The 15,953-nt window shown below is 38.2% G+C and overlaps 1 protein-coding gene across 6 annotated transcripts in view; it reads left to right on the top strand.

Moving 5' to 3' along the window:
- The window catches only part of BMPR1B (bone morphogenetic protein receptor type 1B), a 144,603-nt gene that overhangs the window by 23,515 nt on the left and 105,135 nt on the right, over positions 1-15,953 (top strand). Inside the window, exons 1-2 of one of the 6 annotated variants that reach the window (XM_045472382.1) lie at positions 12,843-13,124; positions 14,650-14,845. The exons of 2 other annotated variants lie outside the window; for them this stretch is intronic. In XM_045472382.1, coding sequence (XP_045328338.1) covers positions 13,080-13,124; positions 14,650-14,845 — 241 coding nt within the window. In that variant the 5' untranslated portion in view covers positions 12,843-13,079. Of the gene's footprint in view, positions 1-12,840; positions 13,125-14,649; positions 14,846-15,953 lie in introns of those variants that run through there. 3 more of the 6 variants (XM_045472449.1, XM_045472393.1, XM_045472466.1) reach the window with 3 other exon arrangements.

Raw genomic sequence — 15,953 nt, 5'->3', positions numbered from 1 at the left:
AACATTCATACATATATACATTTATCAACATTTAACTATGTGTCAGTGCTAAAGTATATAACACTCTCTTTATGAGTGTCCTTCCCCTAGACTTTTACGTTCTTGATAATAGAAGCATTTTCTTAATGTATCTTGTCTCATAGTACTCAGCACATGGGTCTTGTTCAATGAGGTTTTATTGAACTGAAGAGAGCTGAGACAAAAGATGGCATATAAGAGGGTTGTAGTTGGAAGTGGAGAGTTATGTCTGGAACATGGAATGCATGGAGAATGGTGGCAAGAGATGGAATTCGAAAATTAGGTGGGGAAGATGCTTCTGTTCCCAGGTGCTTGGATCATACACAGAGGATGTTATGGGGCACTTGCAGGATTTTAAGCAGCTAATCACACTGAGAGCATGGGATTGGATGGGAATGGGGCAGGAATAAGAAACCAACTCTGATTTGTCCATGCTGGGATATGGTATCCTTGAAGCCTGGTTTGCACAAAGGTCTTATTGTTTTTTTAAGGAAAACACAATTCTTACAAGAAACTTTAATTGTGAGAAACTATACACAACACAAAACTTAATTGTTTTAATCATTTTTAAGTGTTACAGTTCAGTAGTTTTAAGTACATTCACATTGTTGGCCAGTCAATCTCTAGACCTCTTCGTCTTTGCAAAGCTGAAACTCATAGTCTGCTGAAGCAGCAATAATAATACAGTAGACTGAATGGCTTCAATAATGGCCATTTATTTTACAGAGTTCAGGAGACCAGAAAGTCCAAGATCTGGGTGCAGGAAGATTTAGTTTCTGGTGAGGGTTCTCTTCCTAACTGGTAGACAGCTGCCTTCTTACTATCCTTACATGGCAGATGAAAAAGAGAACATAAGACAGCTCACTCTTCTCCTCTTTTTCTCTTCTTGTGAGACCACTAATCCCATTTTGGAGACCGCACTTTATGGCCTCATGACTTCACCTAAACCTAATTATCTTCCAAAGGCCCCCCTTCCAAATGTCATCATATTGGGGGGTATGGCTTCAACATAGGAATATCACAACAACACTTATTTTTTTGTTACTGACTTAATTCATTTAGCATAATGTCTTTAAGATTCATCCATTTTATAGTATGTATCAGAATTTCCTTCCTATTCAAGGCTAACTAATATTTCATTGTATGTATATACCACATTTTGTTTATCCTTTCATCTTTTGAAGAACATTTGAGTTGCTTCCAGCTGTTGGCTATTGTGAATAATGTTGCTGTGCACATGGGAGTATAAATATTTTTTCAAAATCGTGCTTTCAATTCATTTGGACATATACCCAGAAGTAGAATTGCTAGATTACATGGTAATTCTATTTTTAATCTTTTGAGTAGACTTCCTACTGTTTTCCATAGCAGCTGTATCCTTTTATCTTCCCACCAACGGTGCACAAAGTTTCAATTTCTCCACAACCTTGCCAATACTTGCTGTTGTTGTTGTTGTTTTGGTAGTAGTCATCCAATTGGGTGTGAGATGATGTCTCGTTGTGATTTTGATTTGTATTTCCCTAGTAGATAATTGATTTTGAGTGTCTTTTCATGTCTTACTGGCCTTTTGTATATGTTCTTTGAAGAAAGGTCTGTTCATGTCCTTTGTCTATTTCTTAATTGGGTTGTTTTTGTAGTTGTCTAGTTAAAGCTATTCTTTATATATTCTGGATAATCCCTTATTAGGTATATGTTTTGCAAATTTTCTCTCATTTCAGAGATTGCCTTTTCATGTTGTTGATTGAATCCTTTGCATACAAGTTTTAAATTTTGATGTGACCCAATTTATCTCCTTGATTTATTGCCTGTACTTTTGGTGTCATATCCAATAAATCACTACTAAATGCAATAACATAAAGCTTCTTTTCTATGTGTGTTTGTTTGTTTGTAAGAGTTTTATGGTTTTAGTTCTTACATTTAGGTTTTTTATCCATTTTGAGTTCATTGTTGTATGTATTGTAAAGTAAGGGTCCATTTTTTTTAAAAATGTGGATACCCGGTTTTCTTAACACCATTTGTTGAAATACCGTCCTTTCCCCATCGGGTGGTCTTGTTAACCTCGGTGATGATCTATAGTGCTGCTGAAGCAAAGAAAAAGGGGGACCTTTCCACATAGAGATGAGGAATGACCTAAAAGAATCTTGGGGAGACACTAGAGACCTTCTAAAAGTCATGGAGGAATAGAATGGTGGGACACTGTCAGATTAAGAGCAAAGAAAGAGGAATTTCATGCACATCCCTCAGCCAGAAAGAACATGCCTACAATATTTTTGTTTGTTTTTGAAGGATAGCTGAAACGGACAAGAAGGCAAGTGTTAAAAGCATGGACAAAGATAAATGACAGGCACCTTACCTCAAGGAAATGTAACATGTAGTGGGGATGATAGCATGCATAAATAATTCAAATACAGGGGAAAGAATAAATGTCATAGAAGTAATACTGATAAAATGCTGTGGACATTTAGAGGAGAAAACAGTTATTTCTTCTGAGAGGACCAGTTGGGTCTTGCTGGGTATAGTCATCCAGATTTCTCATTTGAAAGCAACAGAAACCAATTGTGATTCATTTACATAGAAAACACAGTTATTAAGGGGCTCTTTGCTAGTTCATAGCAAATATCGCTCCAGGAAGATATGGGAACCAGGTCTTGAAGAGACACAGCCTAGAACAATAATTAAAATTTCATCTTAGGATTTATCCTGTAATAAGGACACCATTGCCACCACACTTTAGGGTAGTTGCTGACTTAGGCTGTTCCCATCGATGCTGGATCTGGATGTTGCCACTAGTACTGGCCGTGTGGCTGCCTCTGCTCCCATCACTGGTCACAGTGAATGCCCTGAGGTCCTTCGCTCCATGTAAAGTCTGGGACAAGTATAGCTATTGGGAGGGCTTCAACCACATACCCGTGTCCTTGCTACAGGATGGGCAAAGAAAGTGAAAATCTGAGTTTTTAAACTTCTGTTTTGGAGAATTCTGCCTCAAACAAATGGGAAGTGCCAATATACAGGAAGTGAGAAGGGGTTAAAGCTAGTTGGCTGCAAAGTATTGTAATATCTGCACAGTTGAGAGAGGCAAGATTTGCACTGCTGTAGGAGACATAGTAATAGTTAAACAGGCAGTGGCAGTTGGAAATATGGGGTGGAGGTTCAGAAAAAGATTTAGCTTGGTAGTCAAAGTGGTATTAGCTGAAGCCCTGACATTATAAGGGAACATGTTTGAAGAAGAGATCTTTGGGGAAGAATCATCACCTGTATTTGTGGGAACACAAGAGGAAGAAACTTGGATGTGTAGGCCCTCATCATGAAAACCAAAAGAAAAGCTTCCAGTGAGTTCCTAGTAAATTGTATTTATTCAGTTTACTTCTAACTGAATGAGGCCCTTAAGAAGGGAGTGGCTGCAGTGCTCAGTGTTGCTTAGGATGGAATGAATGAAGGCTAAGAACATTTCTTTGAATTTGTTGACCTTTGCAAGAAGAATTTTATTAGAATGCTGGGGGTAGAGTCCAGAGGGCAGCTAGAGATTTACAAGGAAGATGTAACTGGGATGACAATAATTGGTGACATCAAGGGTCAGTTGCTTTCGGAAGAGAAAGATAGGACTTGTGAAAGGAACTACTTTCAAAAAAAAGATTTATTGAACACCTACTACATAGTAACTGTTTTAAATGCTTGGAGTATGGAAGTCAGCAAAATGGACAAAGATCAGTGCCCTTGGGATCTTTATGTTCTGCAGGGAGGAGGGGCACCAGGTTGTTAATGAACATAGTAAATAAGTTAATTATAAGTAGTTAGAAGGTGATAAGTGCTGTGGGGGGAAAAAAAGCAGAGTAAGAAAAATTGACTGGATTTATTAAACTTCGCAAGAAACAGCTCATTAGAATGGTGGGAAATGGATGTCCAGTCAGGTCAGGTAGGGTGGTTGTGGTGGTAAATAGAGCAGCAGGGTAGGCTTCACTGAGCTGAGACTTGAGACAGGTCTAAAAGGAGATGAAGGAGGATATCTAAGGGAAGAATATTTTAGGCAGACGAATAGGAGATACAAAGCTCTGACCTGGAACACGTGAGGCATGGTTGAGGAACAGGATGAGGACACGGGAGAATAGTAGGAAAACAGCCCAATGAGATAATTAGAAGCCAGTTCTTAAAGGAACACTAAGAATTAGAAACTACTGTAAGGACTTTGTAAGGACATCATAAGCACCTACTCTAGGATTGATAGCTCTTTGATATTTTCTATAGATTACTAAAATGAGGTAATCTACAGGTTCTTACACAGTTCAGAAAAACTTCAAGCTTACTTCGCACAAGCTGTTTCTATTAGTATCAACTTCAGAAAGAGATAACGTAGAAACCCACAAAAAGGGATAATGTTCTATAACCAGTGTAAAGTGAAGCAGGATTTTTTTTTTATTCAAGGGGCAGAAGGTAAAGTATCATGAATAATTGTATAACTTTTTTTTTGCCTAAATTCCTAGAGTGATGTAAACATTTGGTGTTGTCAATTTCTGATTTTATATATATATATATATATATATATATATATACCATTTTAACAAAAAATTGAAAATCTTTTTTTTAAACAAGTGTTTCTAAAAGAGTACCTACTTCTTTTGAACTTCCTCTCTCTTCCTTTTTCTTACACATCTTTGGTAGAGGTGCTCATGAGATGTATTGAGGACTTTGAAGTGCTTCCACTATAAACTTTTGGGAGACCTCAGGGTAAAAATGATGGTGACTCTTTGAATCCGATTGGTTCTGTTTTTTTTATTAAAATTAAAAAAAATTTATTTGAGAGAGAGAGTGCGAGCAAGCATGAATGGGGGAGGGGCAGAGACAGAGAGGGAGATATAGAATCTGAAACAGGCTCCAGGTTCTGAGCTGTCAGCACACAGCCTGACATGGGGCTCGAACTCAGGAACAGTGAGATCGTGACCTGAGCCAAAGTCGGCTGCTCAACCAACTGAGCCACCCAGGTGCCCTGCTGATTGGTCCTCTTAATGAGCTTTAAGTCATCTGGATAAGCATAAGTTTTGTAATTTTGGTTAAGGTTGAATTTGAATGTTTCATTTGGCATAATCCTTAAGGTAACTCACAATTTCCTCAAATTTTTCACTTTTCAGGGTATTTGGTAGTTGCAGACCTAACCACTATAATAAGGGGTGACTATAATAAGACATGTAGAATGAGATGATCAGATGAAAGAATGCCTCTGTAACTAAGGCTTTTTATGTTACACAGGAAGAGTGTTACAATTTCATATATTTCCGTTGGACTAGTAGAGAATTGTTTCTGTGTCTAAATATGTCATTAGTTTTATCTTCTGTGATCACTAAAGCTCATCCTCTTTACTTCCATAATTTAAGCATCTTCTGTCATGCCATGCACATTTAGTATCCTCTGATTTTGCTGTAATACTCTAGATAGAGCACACAGAAGGAAAGGGTTTCAGTAAGAGTACAGTCTGATTTCACTGTACTGTGACATTTGCTGATAAAACAGTGTCTATACATGGAGTTTCATTGTATTTATTTATTTTTACAAACTAGTTGTGTGAACATTCACACCAACCCTTTGTCTTGTGAAAATTCTCCATGTGTGAAGTCTGTTATAAAGGGCTTCCTGAGATTATCAAAAACTGCTGCTTCTCATAAAAAAATTAAAACACTAAGCAGCTGTGCTTTATATCTGGGGACAGGTGAAGGAAGAGAAGGGAAATACACACACACACACACACACACACACACACACACACACACATATAAACACAGTATGTTTCAGGCATCCTTTTGGTATCAACCATCTGTCATTAGGAAAATATTTCAATATACACAGTTGACTTCTGGCTGGTAGAAGAGAGGAAAGGTTTAACATGTCATGAATCTAAACTGAATATCATGGCATTATTTTTTCTTTTATTAAAAATACTTTCACATGCACATAGATTTTAGATGTCACATTAAGTAAGAAATTGGCTTTCTGTAATCTTTATAGTTTTCCTAGCATCAACTTTTTAAAAATCAAGAGCAAAGTCCACTCAGTATATAAATCCTATACTGGCAACACTATTGTTGAGGTTTTCTATGGAAAAGCTAGTATATGCTAAGTAAAAGCAAATTGTTTTTCTGTTATGAATGTCTTCTCTTTTACTTTAAGAAACTTTTTCTCATTTGATTCCTCCTATACATAGTCACGTATTTTCCAAAGAGTGGAAAATAGATTTTCTAAGAGCTATCTTCATATGATGTATTCACTTAGGCATAGACTATTCAAGTGTTTAAATAAGAGCTATACTTTAACTCTTTTTATATTTCTTTTAGGTGTATACTAATGTGTACCTTCCTCATTTCTAAAGTATATTCAGAGGGAGTTACGAGGAAACATACACACAAAAAATTATTGATGTTATCATTTCTATTTGAAATTTATTTTCCATTTACTTATTTAATATCACTTCAAGTTGGATTTGGATGAATTTAGGGTATAGTTGACTTTAGGATGAAATAAGAGTAATAGTAATCCTTTTTAAGAAATTCATTTTTTTATAGTGGCTAGTATGAATTTCAAATAGTTATTAGAGATTTTGATTTTCCGCTCAGGAATGCTTTAGCTCTAGTTTGATAAAGAAGAAAATATCCTTCAAACACCTTTGGGATAGACCCTTGGGTAAGTCAGGTTGGTAGCTTCCGTGGTTCATGATTTTCATAGTGTGCGACTCTAATTCTGAGGAGTTCACGGTCACGGTCTTAATAATTACATTACTAGGGTGTATCTGTAGTTATTTAAAGAGACAACAAAACTCCTTTCTCACATAGTTGCTTATAAATGGGGCAGAGTAGATCTTCTGGAACTGCCTTCTCATGGTGTGAAGAAAATAGCCTCTTTTGTGGAAACAGACTCAGACTCATCTGACAAGGAGAGGACCACATCATGTGGTTCTGGTGACTTCACACATCGACTTTTTCTTTCTGAGGCTGCAGAGTTGCGTCACTCTTATCTCCTGAGGCAGAGGGAGCTCAAGGGAAATAAAACATCCTTCCTTAGTCCCAAGGCAGCTCAAGTCATCTTCCTAACATCACTTGTAAAATACGGTTGATAATACATGCGTTGAAGGGCTGCTGCAAGAGTTAAAAAGAATGCCTACAAGACACTGCTTTAAATTGATGATAATATATCTGTTTTACTTATGATTATCATTATTCTTATCAATAAAGAATATACATGTTCTAAAGGAGAGGTCCATCTCATTGGATCTGAAACTGCTGACCACTAAATACATTGCTGTGGCTTGCAGACTGTCTGGTGTTCCTTCCTCTGAACCCACGGGTTTGGGATTCAGGGTATCTGATCCTTCTTTTGCTCCAGTGCTCAGAATTTCTGGCAGTTATGTTCCCTGAGTGAATCTCATCAGCCACCCCCAGCCCCCCCGAGCCTCTGAGGCCTCCATCTACTGAATGGACTATTTCTGCCCTAGTCATTTCTTTCAGAGCAAAAACATATGGGTGCTAGCTAGTGAAGTACTGGTGTCTGATCCTATCAAGACTTAGCGAGTTTCAGACCTTTTTGGCTCAGGCACATGCAGTATATATTTATCTGTAAATGGGAACAATATCGCCTACCACACAGGAAGGTAGTGAGGATTAAATGAGGTAATGTATGTTAGGCACATAGTGTAGTGTCTAACAAACTGTAAAAGCTCACCAAGTGGTATGTATTATCATCATCATTCCATATTCCCTCCAAAAATAACTATATTTGTCTTCCCTGAGTTTCTTGAATGCCAGCTCCTGCCAAGACATTTTCCTCCTGTTCAATTTTAGTTCCTTGTCTGAGATAATCATATTTGATCAGGTGATGAATTACTCTGTAGTGATTCATGTAAAGAATAACCTCATGTTCTATGTATCACCTGATTCCTTAATACCAGGGTACAATTTTGACCTTATTAGCCTTTAGTTGAATAATACTGAAACCAGATAATAAACTGGACAGAGTTATGCATATATGGGGTTTTGGAGTCCTCGGGTGGTCTGGAAGTTTGTTTCATTTTGTTTTTATTTTAACTGTAGAAGTTAGCAAATTCACTGCATTAGTTTTCATTGGTACTTTAATCATGCAAGTTGCCTTTAGTTCTCTTCTTATTCTTTAATGTTAATTGTTTTTTGAAATTGTGGTTTATATACACAATGGAATACTACTTGGCAATGAGAAGGAATGAAATATGGCCTTTTGTAGCAACGTGGATGGAACTGGAGAGTGTCATGCTAAGTGAAATAAATCATACAGAGAAAGACAGATACCATATGTTTTCACTCTTATGTGGATCCTGAGAAACTTAACAGAAGACCATGGGGGAGGGGAAGGGAAAAAAAAAGGGAGGGAGGCAAACCATAAGAGACTCTTAAAAACTGAGAACAAACTGAGGGTTGATGGGGGGTGGGAGGGAGGGGAAAGTGGGTGATGGGCATTAAGGAGGGCACGTGTTGGGATGAGCACTGGGTGTTGTATGGAATCCAATTTGACAATAAATTTCATATAAAAAATGTTAATTGCTTTTTGTGTCTAGTCTTATTTTGTATGCAGGCTGCACATATCCTCGTTATATTCATGGTCTGACATGAGCTTTTAAAAAGAACTCTGCAATCACTAAGTAAATGATATTGTCATAGATTTAAGATATCATTCTATTCTAAAATTCCACAAAGCATTTTGCTTTGATGGGTTTGGTTGTACTGATGGTCAAATTATACCCTTCAAGTACACAGTGTAACAGTGTTTTAGGAGAATCCAGTTGGGGACTTAGTTGTTCTTTTTCAAAAGTCATTTCAAATCCCCTTAATGAGCTGTTGGGAGTGGCAAGAATAAAAGACCATCAACTGAAAGCTTGTATCAGAAGATATTGTCATGTCTATCATGTAATATTGGGGCTCTAGCCTGTTAATAATCATATTTGTATTAGGTGAAAAATGGTTTGTGTTGTTGATTAGTGCTTAAATTATATTAAGATATGTTCAGAGTATTTTGTAGCAATGTGTTTCCTCTACTACCTTTATAAATGCCTCAAAAAGTTACCTTTTATATATGATTGTCATAAAAAAGTTATATTTTTAATTTTTGAAATATGTCCTTAATGAACAATTATTTCAGGAAAAAAAATAGAAGCTTGCTAAAGCCATTGAAACCTGGATTATAACAAAAGTTTTGAAATTTTAAAGCTGGAGGGAGATCTAGTTGTCTCCTTATACTTGTGTGTGAATTTTTTTGTTGCTAGTGGTAACTCTAGAGAATTTTTTTTCGAACAGCACCCTTTTAATAACAATGGTCTCCCCAAATATACTGTGGCATAGCTTTAAACTTTATTAAGTCTGTCTTGCAATCCCCTTCCTCTCCCTGAGTAAATGGAAGAAAAGTTTGGCAGGCTCCATGCTGTGCACTTGATTGATGTCCAGAACATCTGAAGGACTTTTGTGTCCTGCCTGCTCTCCATGAGTGCATAATGTGTGAATACTTAAAGAAGGTCAGCCCTTATCACATGTAATCTAGGCCTGAAAGCAGATCAACAGTGACAGTCATATCCCGTAAGTAAGAACACAAATCATCCTCTACATGCTTTAGACAAGTTGTGGGATATTTTCTCTTTCTGTTTACCCCTTCCCACTCATGGGGGACCTTGGCAGAGCAATGAAAGCAGAGAGAAGACGTGCTCAGAATAATGTGTCACTTGTTGGAGGGAGGAAGGGATTGTTTATTTGTAATGATGTGCTGGTCTTTCACTGTGCAGCTGAAGGGAGCTTCGGGTTGTTGATGACCAGTGATGTGGAATGTGCACAGGAGAACAGGGTGGGGAGGCAGGCAGCCTGAAAGCGGCCGAAGTTGTGGTCTTTATAAACCCTGGAGTCAGGAGAAATGTTTTTGCACACTTGGGTTCTATTGTCCACGTTTTCCCCCATAATGGAGTCACTTTTTATACCATTGTGTGAATGTATCACACAATGTGCGAATGTGCTGAAAATCAGAGTAGTAAGATGCTTTAGCCAGTACAGTTCTGAGTGTACTTTTCTCATTCGGGTACAACTAGTACAGAAGTTTAAAACGTGTTTTCAGGCAAAACTCACTGGAATGGTAGGGACCCAAATTGCTATAGCTTACAAAAGGAAGAAGGAAATAGCTTGTTTTTACGTGCCTGTGTGTTTGAACAGAAGTTTAATTAAAAAGTTAATGTCCTTCCAAACAGTATTAGCAGGGATATTCAAATAATAAAGAAAATAACACTCACCTTATTGTTCTCATCAGGAATAATGAGGATATTGTTACATTTTCTTAGATACAAAGGAATGTATTTTTCATCGTATCATTGAAATCTTTACTCGTTTCTTTGGAAATGTAATCAGCCGCAAGAAGCAGTTGTAGCCAGTACACATAATGGAAAAATAAACTGTGAAGATACCTCCTCCAGAAACGAAGGCATGGCTTCCCATGTATACAGGACAGAAATCACAATATGAGATATGAGGCCCTTCCCACCTCCGCCATCTACTTTTCCATCCTAACGTCTCTGTTCTCCAGGCATTTCCAGGTTCCCACGTTCTCTGCAAACACTTCTCTTTTTCTTACTCGTGAGTCTCTGTCCTGCCCTTTCTCTTTGCTTAGGATTCCTTTGCCCTCCCTTCACTCAGTGAATTCCTACTTCTCTTTGAAGACCTCGTTCGAATGCCTCTCCCCCACAAGTTCAGTCCCCACCCCTGGTCAGAATTCATCTTTGTCCACTGTACTTTCCGTGTTCCTGCAGTTCCCCAGGCGGTTACTGTACTGCATTGTCATTATTTAATTGTATGTTTGTCCTCAACCTACAGGGTCAGTTGTGTCCTGAAGGCAGGTACTGTCTTTTAAGAAATGTTCTTATATCCCATTTACTAGATCCAATTCCCCAAATTCAGTTCAAAACTGTTTATATACATAAAAATCAGGAGGTTTGGGTAGTTTCTAGGTAAAAATAAGTCACAAATTGAAACTGTTAGAACAGTAATCTCAAAATTTAAAATGAGTTCATATACCTCTGCTGCAATTATATGAATATTCAATGAATTAAGTAAAAGTAAATTGACTAAAAACTTGCCTTTGCAGATATAATTTGAATTTTTGAAACCAGATTTAACGTAAGACATATTTTGTATTTTTGTTTTAAGGGAGCACAGTGTTTATGATGAGAACAGTTTGGCAAAATGTTACATTAAATAACGTTGTTAACAGGGATTTTTTTTTTTTTTTTGTCAGGAGGCAGGGGAGTGATTAGTGAGTTTTTTGGAAATTGACCACTTTCTGATATCCTCTTACGTTCTGGGCACCGTATTCAGTAACTAATATTCATTTACTTGTCTAATTTATGTAACAGTCTTAACTCAGGTAATGACCAAACTGTAGAAGAGAGTTTGCATGATTTGGCCACGGTTAAACAGATTGCACAACTAGGCTGTCTACATCACACGAATCTAGAATGGGTGGGTCTGTTTAAGAATTTGTACAGTTGAGGGGCATCTGGGTGGCTCAGTTAAGCGTCCAACTCTCGATTTCGGCTCAGGTCACAATCTCACGTTTGTGCCCCGTGTTGGGCCCTGTGCTGGTAGTACACAGCCTGCTTGGGATTCTCTCTTTCCCTCTCTCTCTGCCTCTCCCCTGCTCACTCACTCTCTCAAAAATAAATAAATAAACTTAAACAAAAGAATTCTACAGTTGACAGCAGTGCAAATTGTACTCATGTGGGTAGTCCTCCTTTTCTCTTTCCTTGGTCTTCTCTCGGGTATAGATCTTCAAATTGATACCTTTCTTTTAGCATTCTCTCAGAGAGCTTTCTTTGAAACCTCCTTGGGTGTATACTGTATGTGAGTGGGTTAAGTCATATGCAAGTCTCGGTGGTTTCCCTAAACCAGAATTCTGATCTACGTTATAAGAGTTTCATTAGATCTTTTGAGTCGGGTTGCCTGGAACCTAATTATGCATTTTATAAAACATGCAGCCAGCGTATATTAAACAATAAAGGCACACTGGAGGGAATTAAGAGGGATACATTTTGAATTTCTTAATACTATCAATGGAAGGAAGAAATCTGTATTTCCACAAGGTTTGACTAAATAGAAACCTCTCCTCACACTCCTCATTTTCACTTCTCACAAAGTTGGAAATTCAGGTTCGGAGACTCATCCTATAGGCTGAAATTTTACACTTTTTTTTTTTTTTTTTACTTCATCAAGCCAGTCAGTGTTCAAAAAGCCTTTAGTTATTTATGTAATATATAGTCTGAACTCCATAATCTACGTTCAGAGTCCTGCACAGTCCGGTTCCACTCTGTCTAGGTTTCTCTCCAGCCATTTGCTAATAGGAACTGTCTGCGCCAGTAGGGTTTTTCTTCTCATGCTATTACACAAATGAAACATTTAATCCTACCTCTAATCCTTGCTCATATAATTTCTTCCTTTCCGTCTCCTCTGTTGCTATATAAATTCAATTCTTATTTCAGCGTCCAGCTCTCCCTTCAGTTTTTGGCCCAGTCTAATCCATGCCTTACCCTGATTTTCCATCTTTATTCCATTTGAGGACACTTCTTAAAATATGCTACCTTTTTTACCGTTCTCTATTATATAGGTTGCTTTTTTTTGTGGCATTGTAAACTTCCTGAGTACGTTTATTTCAGCGAGCACATACCATAGAGTAAGAAATGGTCACTGATATGAGTTGTTTGAACTGAATTCGGATTCTAAGGTGAGAGCTCTCTCTTTAGGCTTGGAACCATTTTTGGCCGCTCATATTGGGAAAATGGAGTGGCAGTGGGAGCTGTCCCACATTTCAGCCATTCGCCCGTCCTCCCAAAGCTCAAGGCTGGGTTCCAAGTTGGCGGTGGAACCATGTCGTGATGTGGCTCTGAGCCGAATAGCAAAGGTTTGAGCAAGAGATTCTGTTGCTAGATTTTTGTCTTCTTTTCCCACATATTACTCTCTGCTCCTGATCACTCCTGTTCATTTTAGTATGCCTCAGTCTCCCTTCTTCGCTCCAAGGGATGTGGATAAATGATACTGAAAGACTACTACCCTCGACTTACAGTTTCCTGGCACGTAAGTTGCATGGTTTCTGTGAAATGCAGAATGTGTAGTTTCTTACATTTAAGATATCCCAAGGTTACATATGTGGTTAAAAGTACTATATTTCTGTTATGTTTTATTTCTCGAAAGTGTGCATTGAAGGTGTTGGATTGATAGTAGTATTTGTAAATTCATAAAAGAGCAGTTGTTGGTTTTCCGAACTAGAGAACAGATTTGAATGGCACCTAGAAAGCTAGTGCTGGGACGTACTCCTGTGTGTAGAGGGCTGGGGTGTCTCTTAAAAATGAGAAGATGGCAAAGATTTTTTTCTGAGAAAATAATTCTTAAAAAACCAAGTAAACACATTCTGATGATATCTGAGATATAAGCATTGAAATATGTCTCTGTTGGGGTGCCTGGGTGGCTCAGTCCATTAAGCTTCCGACTTCAGGTTGGGTCATGATCTCATGGTTCGTGAGTTCAAGCCCTGCATCGGGCTCTGTGCTGCCAGCTCAGAGCCTGGAGCCTGCTCCAGATTCTGTGTCTCCCTCTCTCTTTCTGCCCCTCCCCCGCTCACACTCTGTCTTTGTCTCTGTCTCTGTCTCTGTCTCTGTCTCTCTCAAAAATAAGTAAACATTAAAAAAATAAAAAAAGAGATGTGTCTGTTTTCATAATCATAAATTCTTTATCATGTAATGGGATAAATGGGATTTAATAACTACTTCTGTTTGTATCTATGGTGACATTGTATTTTCTACACATACTGTCCATTCATTTGTATTTCTTGCTGTTCTTTCAGTGTTGACAGTTCCCAGAGTCAGAGAAAACAAAATGGCCTTTAAAACAGTTTTAGTGTTAAAAAGGTCACTCAAGTGTCATCGAAGGTGAAATTTTACAAACTGTTCATAGTTGACGATGAGACACAATTATAGTTAAAATCTTAAAACAAATAACTCACGTTAATAAGATCGGTTAGGTTCACAGTACTTTTTTCCTACATAGGAAACGTCAAACTATAGTCATTAAAAGTAGCTGATTAATGAATAGCTTAACTGAAGTATTTTAACTTGAAATATTCATTAAAGATACTCTTCACATGGAACCCTTTTTCGTACCTGTGCCCTTGATTCAAAGCCATCTGCTTCATCCTTTAAACAGCCAGGTGAGCAAACTGCCATACGTGTGTTGCAATATCTGTATCATTTCACCAAAGAAAACATTTTTCCCCCGTGTTTCTGCAATTCCCAGTTAACATTGTAAGCAAGACAAACAGCCTTGACACAAGAAATACGCTATTTCATGACAGCAAAGTCTAGATGTGTGTTGCTTTGCAGTCCTGTCCTAACTGCCTGCGAGACCTGGGGGGCTCTGGTGCGGCCAGTGCAGAGCAGATCCCCCGCATGTGCGGGCAGCCGGGTGGGGCTCCTTTCTTAAGAAAACAATCCAGCTCAGGGTCCCTCACTGCCCTTTGTTGTCCTCCCCACGAGGTGATCAGTTGAAGTCTCTGTGGTGACAGAACCAGTTTGTAACAGGCTTGTCTTTCACGGTCCTGTCTCAGGCTTGCTGGCAGGCTTGCCGAAGCTCTGACAAGAGTGGCAGCAGAGAAGCCTCCGTGAAAGGAGCGAAGGCAAGAAACAGGAGGCTGAAACAGGCGGGTCACATTTACTGCTCTCCTGCTGCAGTGGGTTGGCTGGAAGAACCAAACTGGCAGCTTCACATTTTCTTGCTCATTCTTCTGTCTATGCACACGAGGGGTAAGAAGATCAGTGCCCCACGGTACAGTGCAGACAGGGGGCTGCGTTAATGTCAGGTTTTGTGGCTTTTATCACAGAAGGGAAAGTTTAGGGCAGAAGTGGCTAAACATTCCCAGTCCCCATCCTCCAACTGCTCTGTAATTTTACTACTCTTTCTGTCTGGGCAAAAGCTCTCTAGATTGTGTATTAGGAGGCTTTTAAAGGCATTCAAAGTTTCTGTTTTCTCTAGTAATTAAGAATGAAATCCAGTCCAGTTTGGAACTTTGGATATGAAGTTGATTGTCAACATACTGAGGCAGTTTATATGTGAAGAATTTAAGAAAATGATTCCAGTAAACTTTGTTTTGTTCATTTTAATTTGGATGCTGTTAGATTTTTATAGGTTTAGCTAATTAACTTTGAAGTTCATTACAACTTTTATGTAGAAGCGTTGAGTAAATCTCTGTGTTTATAATAGCAATAGTTATAAATTGTGACTATGTCAGATGTTTATCCACATTGAAGAACGGGGGCTTGCTCAGTGATTATTTTGTGCAGAATTATTCCTGTATGAAGTTGACCAAAGGATGGCAATTTTTAAACGTTACTTAAAAGAATTGAAACAAAAGAGTGGTTATAAAAGTAGATGAACTGTTTTCAAGACAGAGGAAAGGTAACGTAATGAAACAACTGTCTGTGATAGTGATTTGCAATGAGGGAGTCATGAGGTGGGAAATGAGGAGAAAGTGGCTATCGAATATGAAGCCAGGCGACAAAGGGAATATGTATGAGATGGAAATGCATTTACAGTTCAACCTCACGTCCTTGTGAATGCATTTTATGGAGCCAGTTTGGCAATACTATTTATTGGAGAAGTATGTATTATCAGTTGGCATGTGCTTTTGATTGGCGTTTATACGACTGGTGTTTTCATGATCTCAAATATTCCATGGCACTATGAAAATATTATATGCTGTGTCGGCTCTATGAAAAAAAGCTTTTAATTTCTGGATAAGTGTAATCCAAAGGAGTTTTATGTATTGCTGTGAAGGAACAGTAGGTAGTTCACTTGCCAGATTTGTTAATTTATTTTCTGAAAATTGTTATAATATGGCACCTTCCAGAAAGA

Source organism: Leopardus geoffroyi, chromosome B1 (genome assembly GCF_018350155.1).
Source record: "Leopardus geoffroyi isolate Oge1 chromosome B1, O.geoffroyi_Oge1_pat1.0, whole genome shotgun sequence".
NCBI classification, from domain to species: domain Eukaryota; kingdom Metazoa; phylum Chordata; class Mammalia; order Carnivora; family Felidae; genus Leopardus; species Leopardus geoffroyi.
The sequence above is the reverse complement of the archived record's forward strand: the minus strand, read 5'-3'. Positions and strand labels throughout refer to the sequence as shown.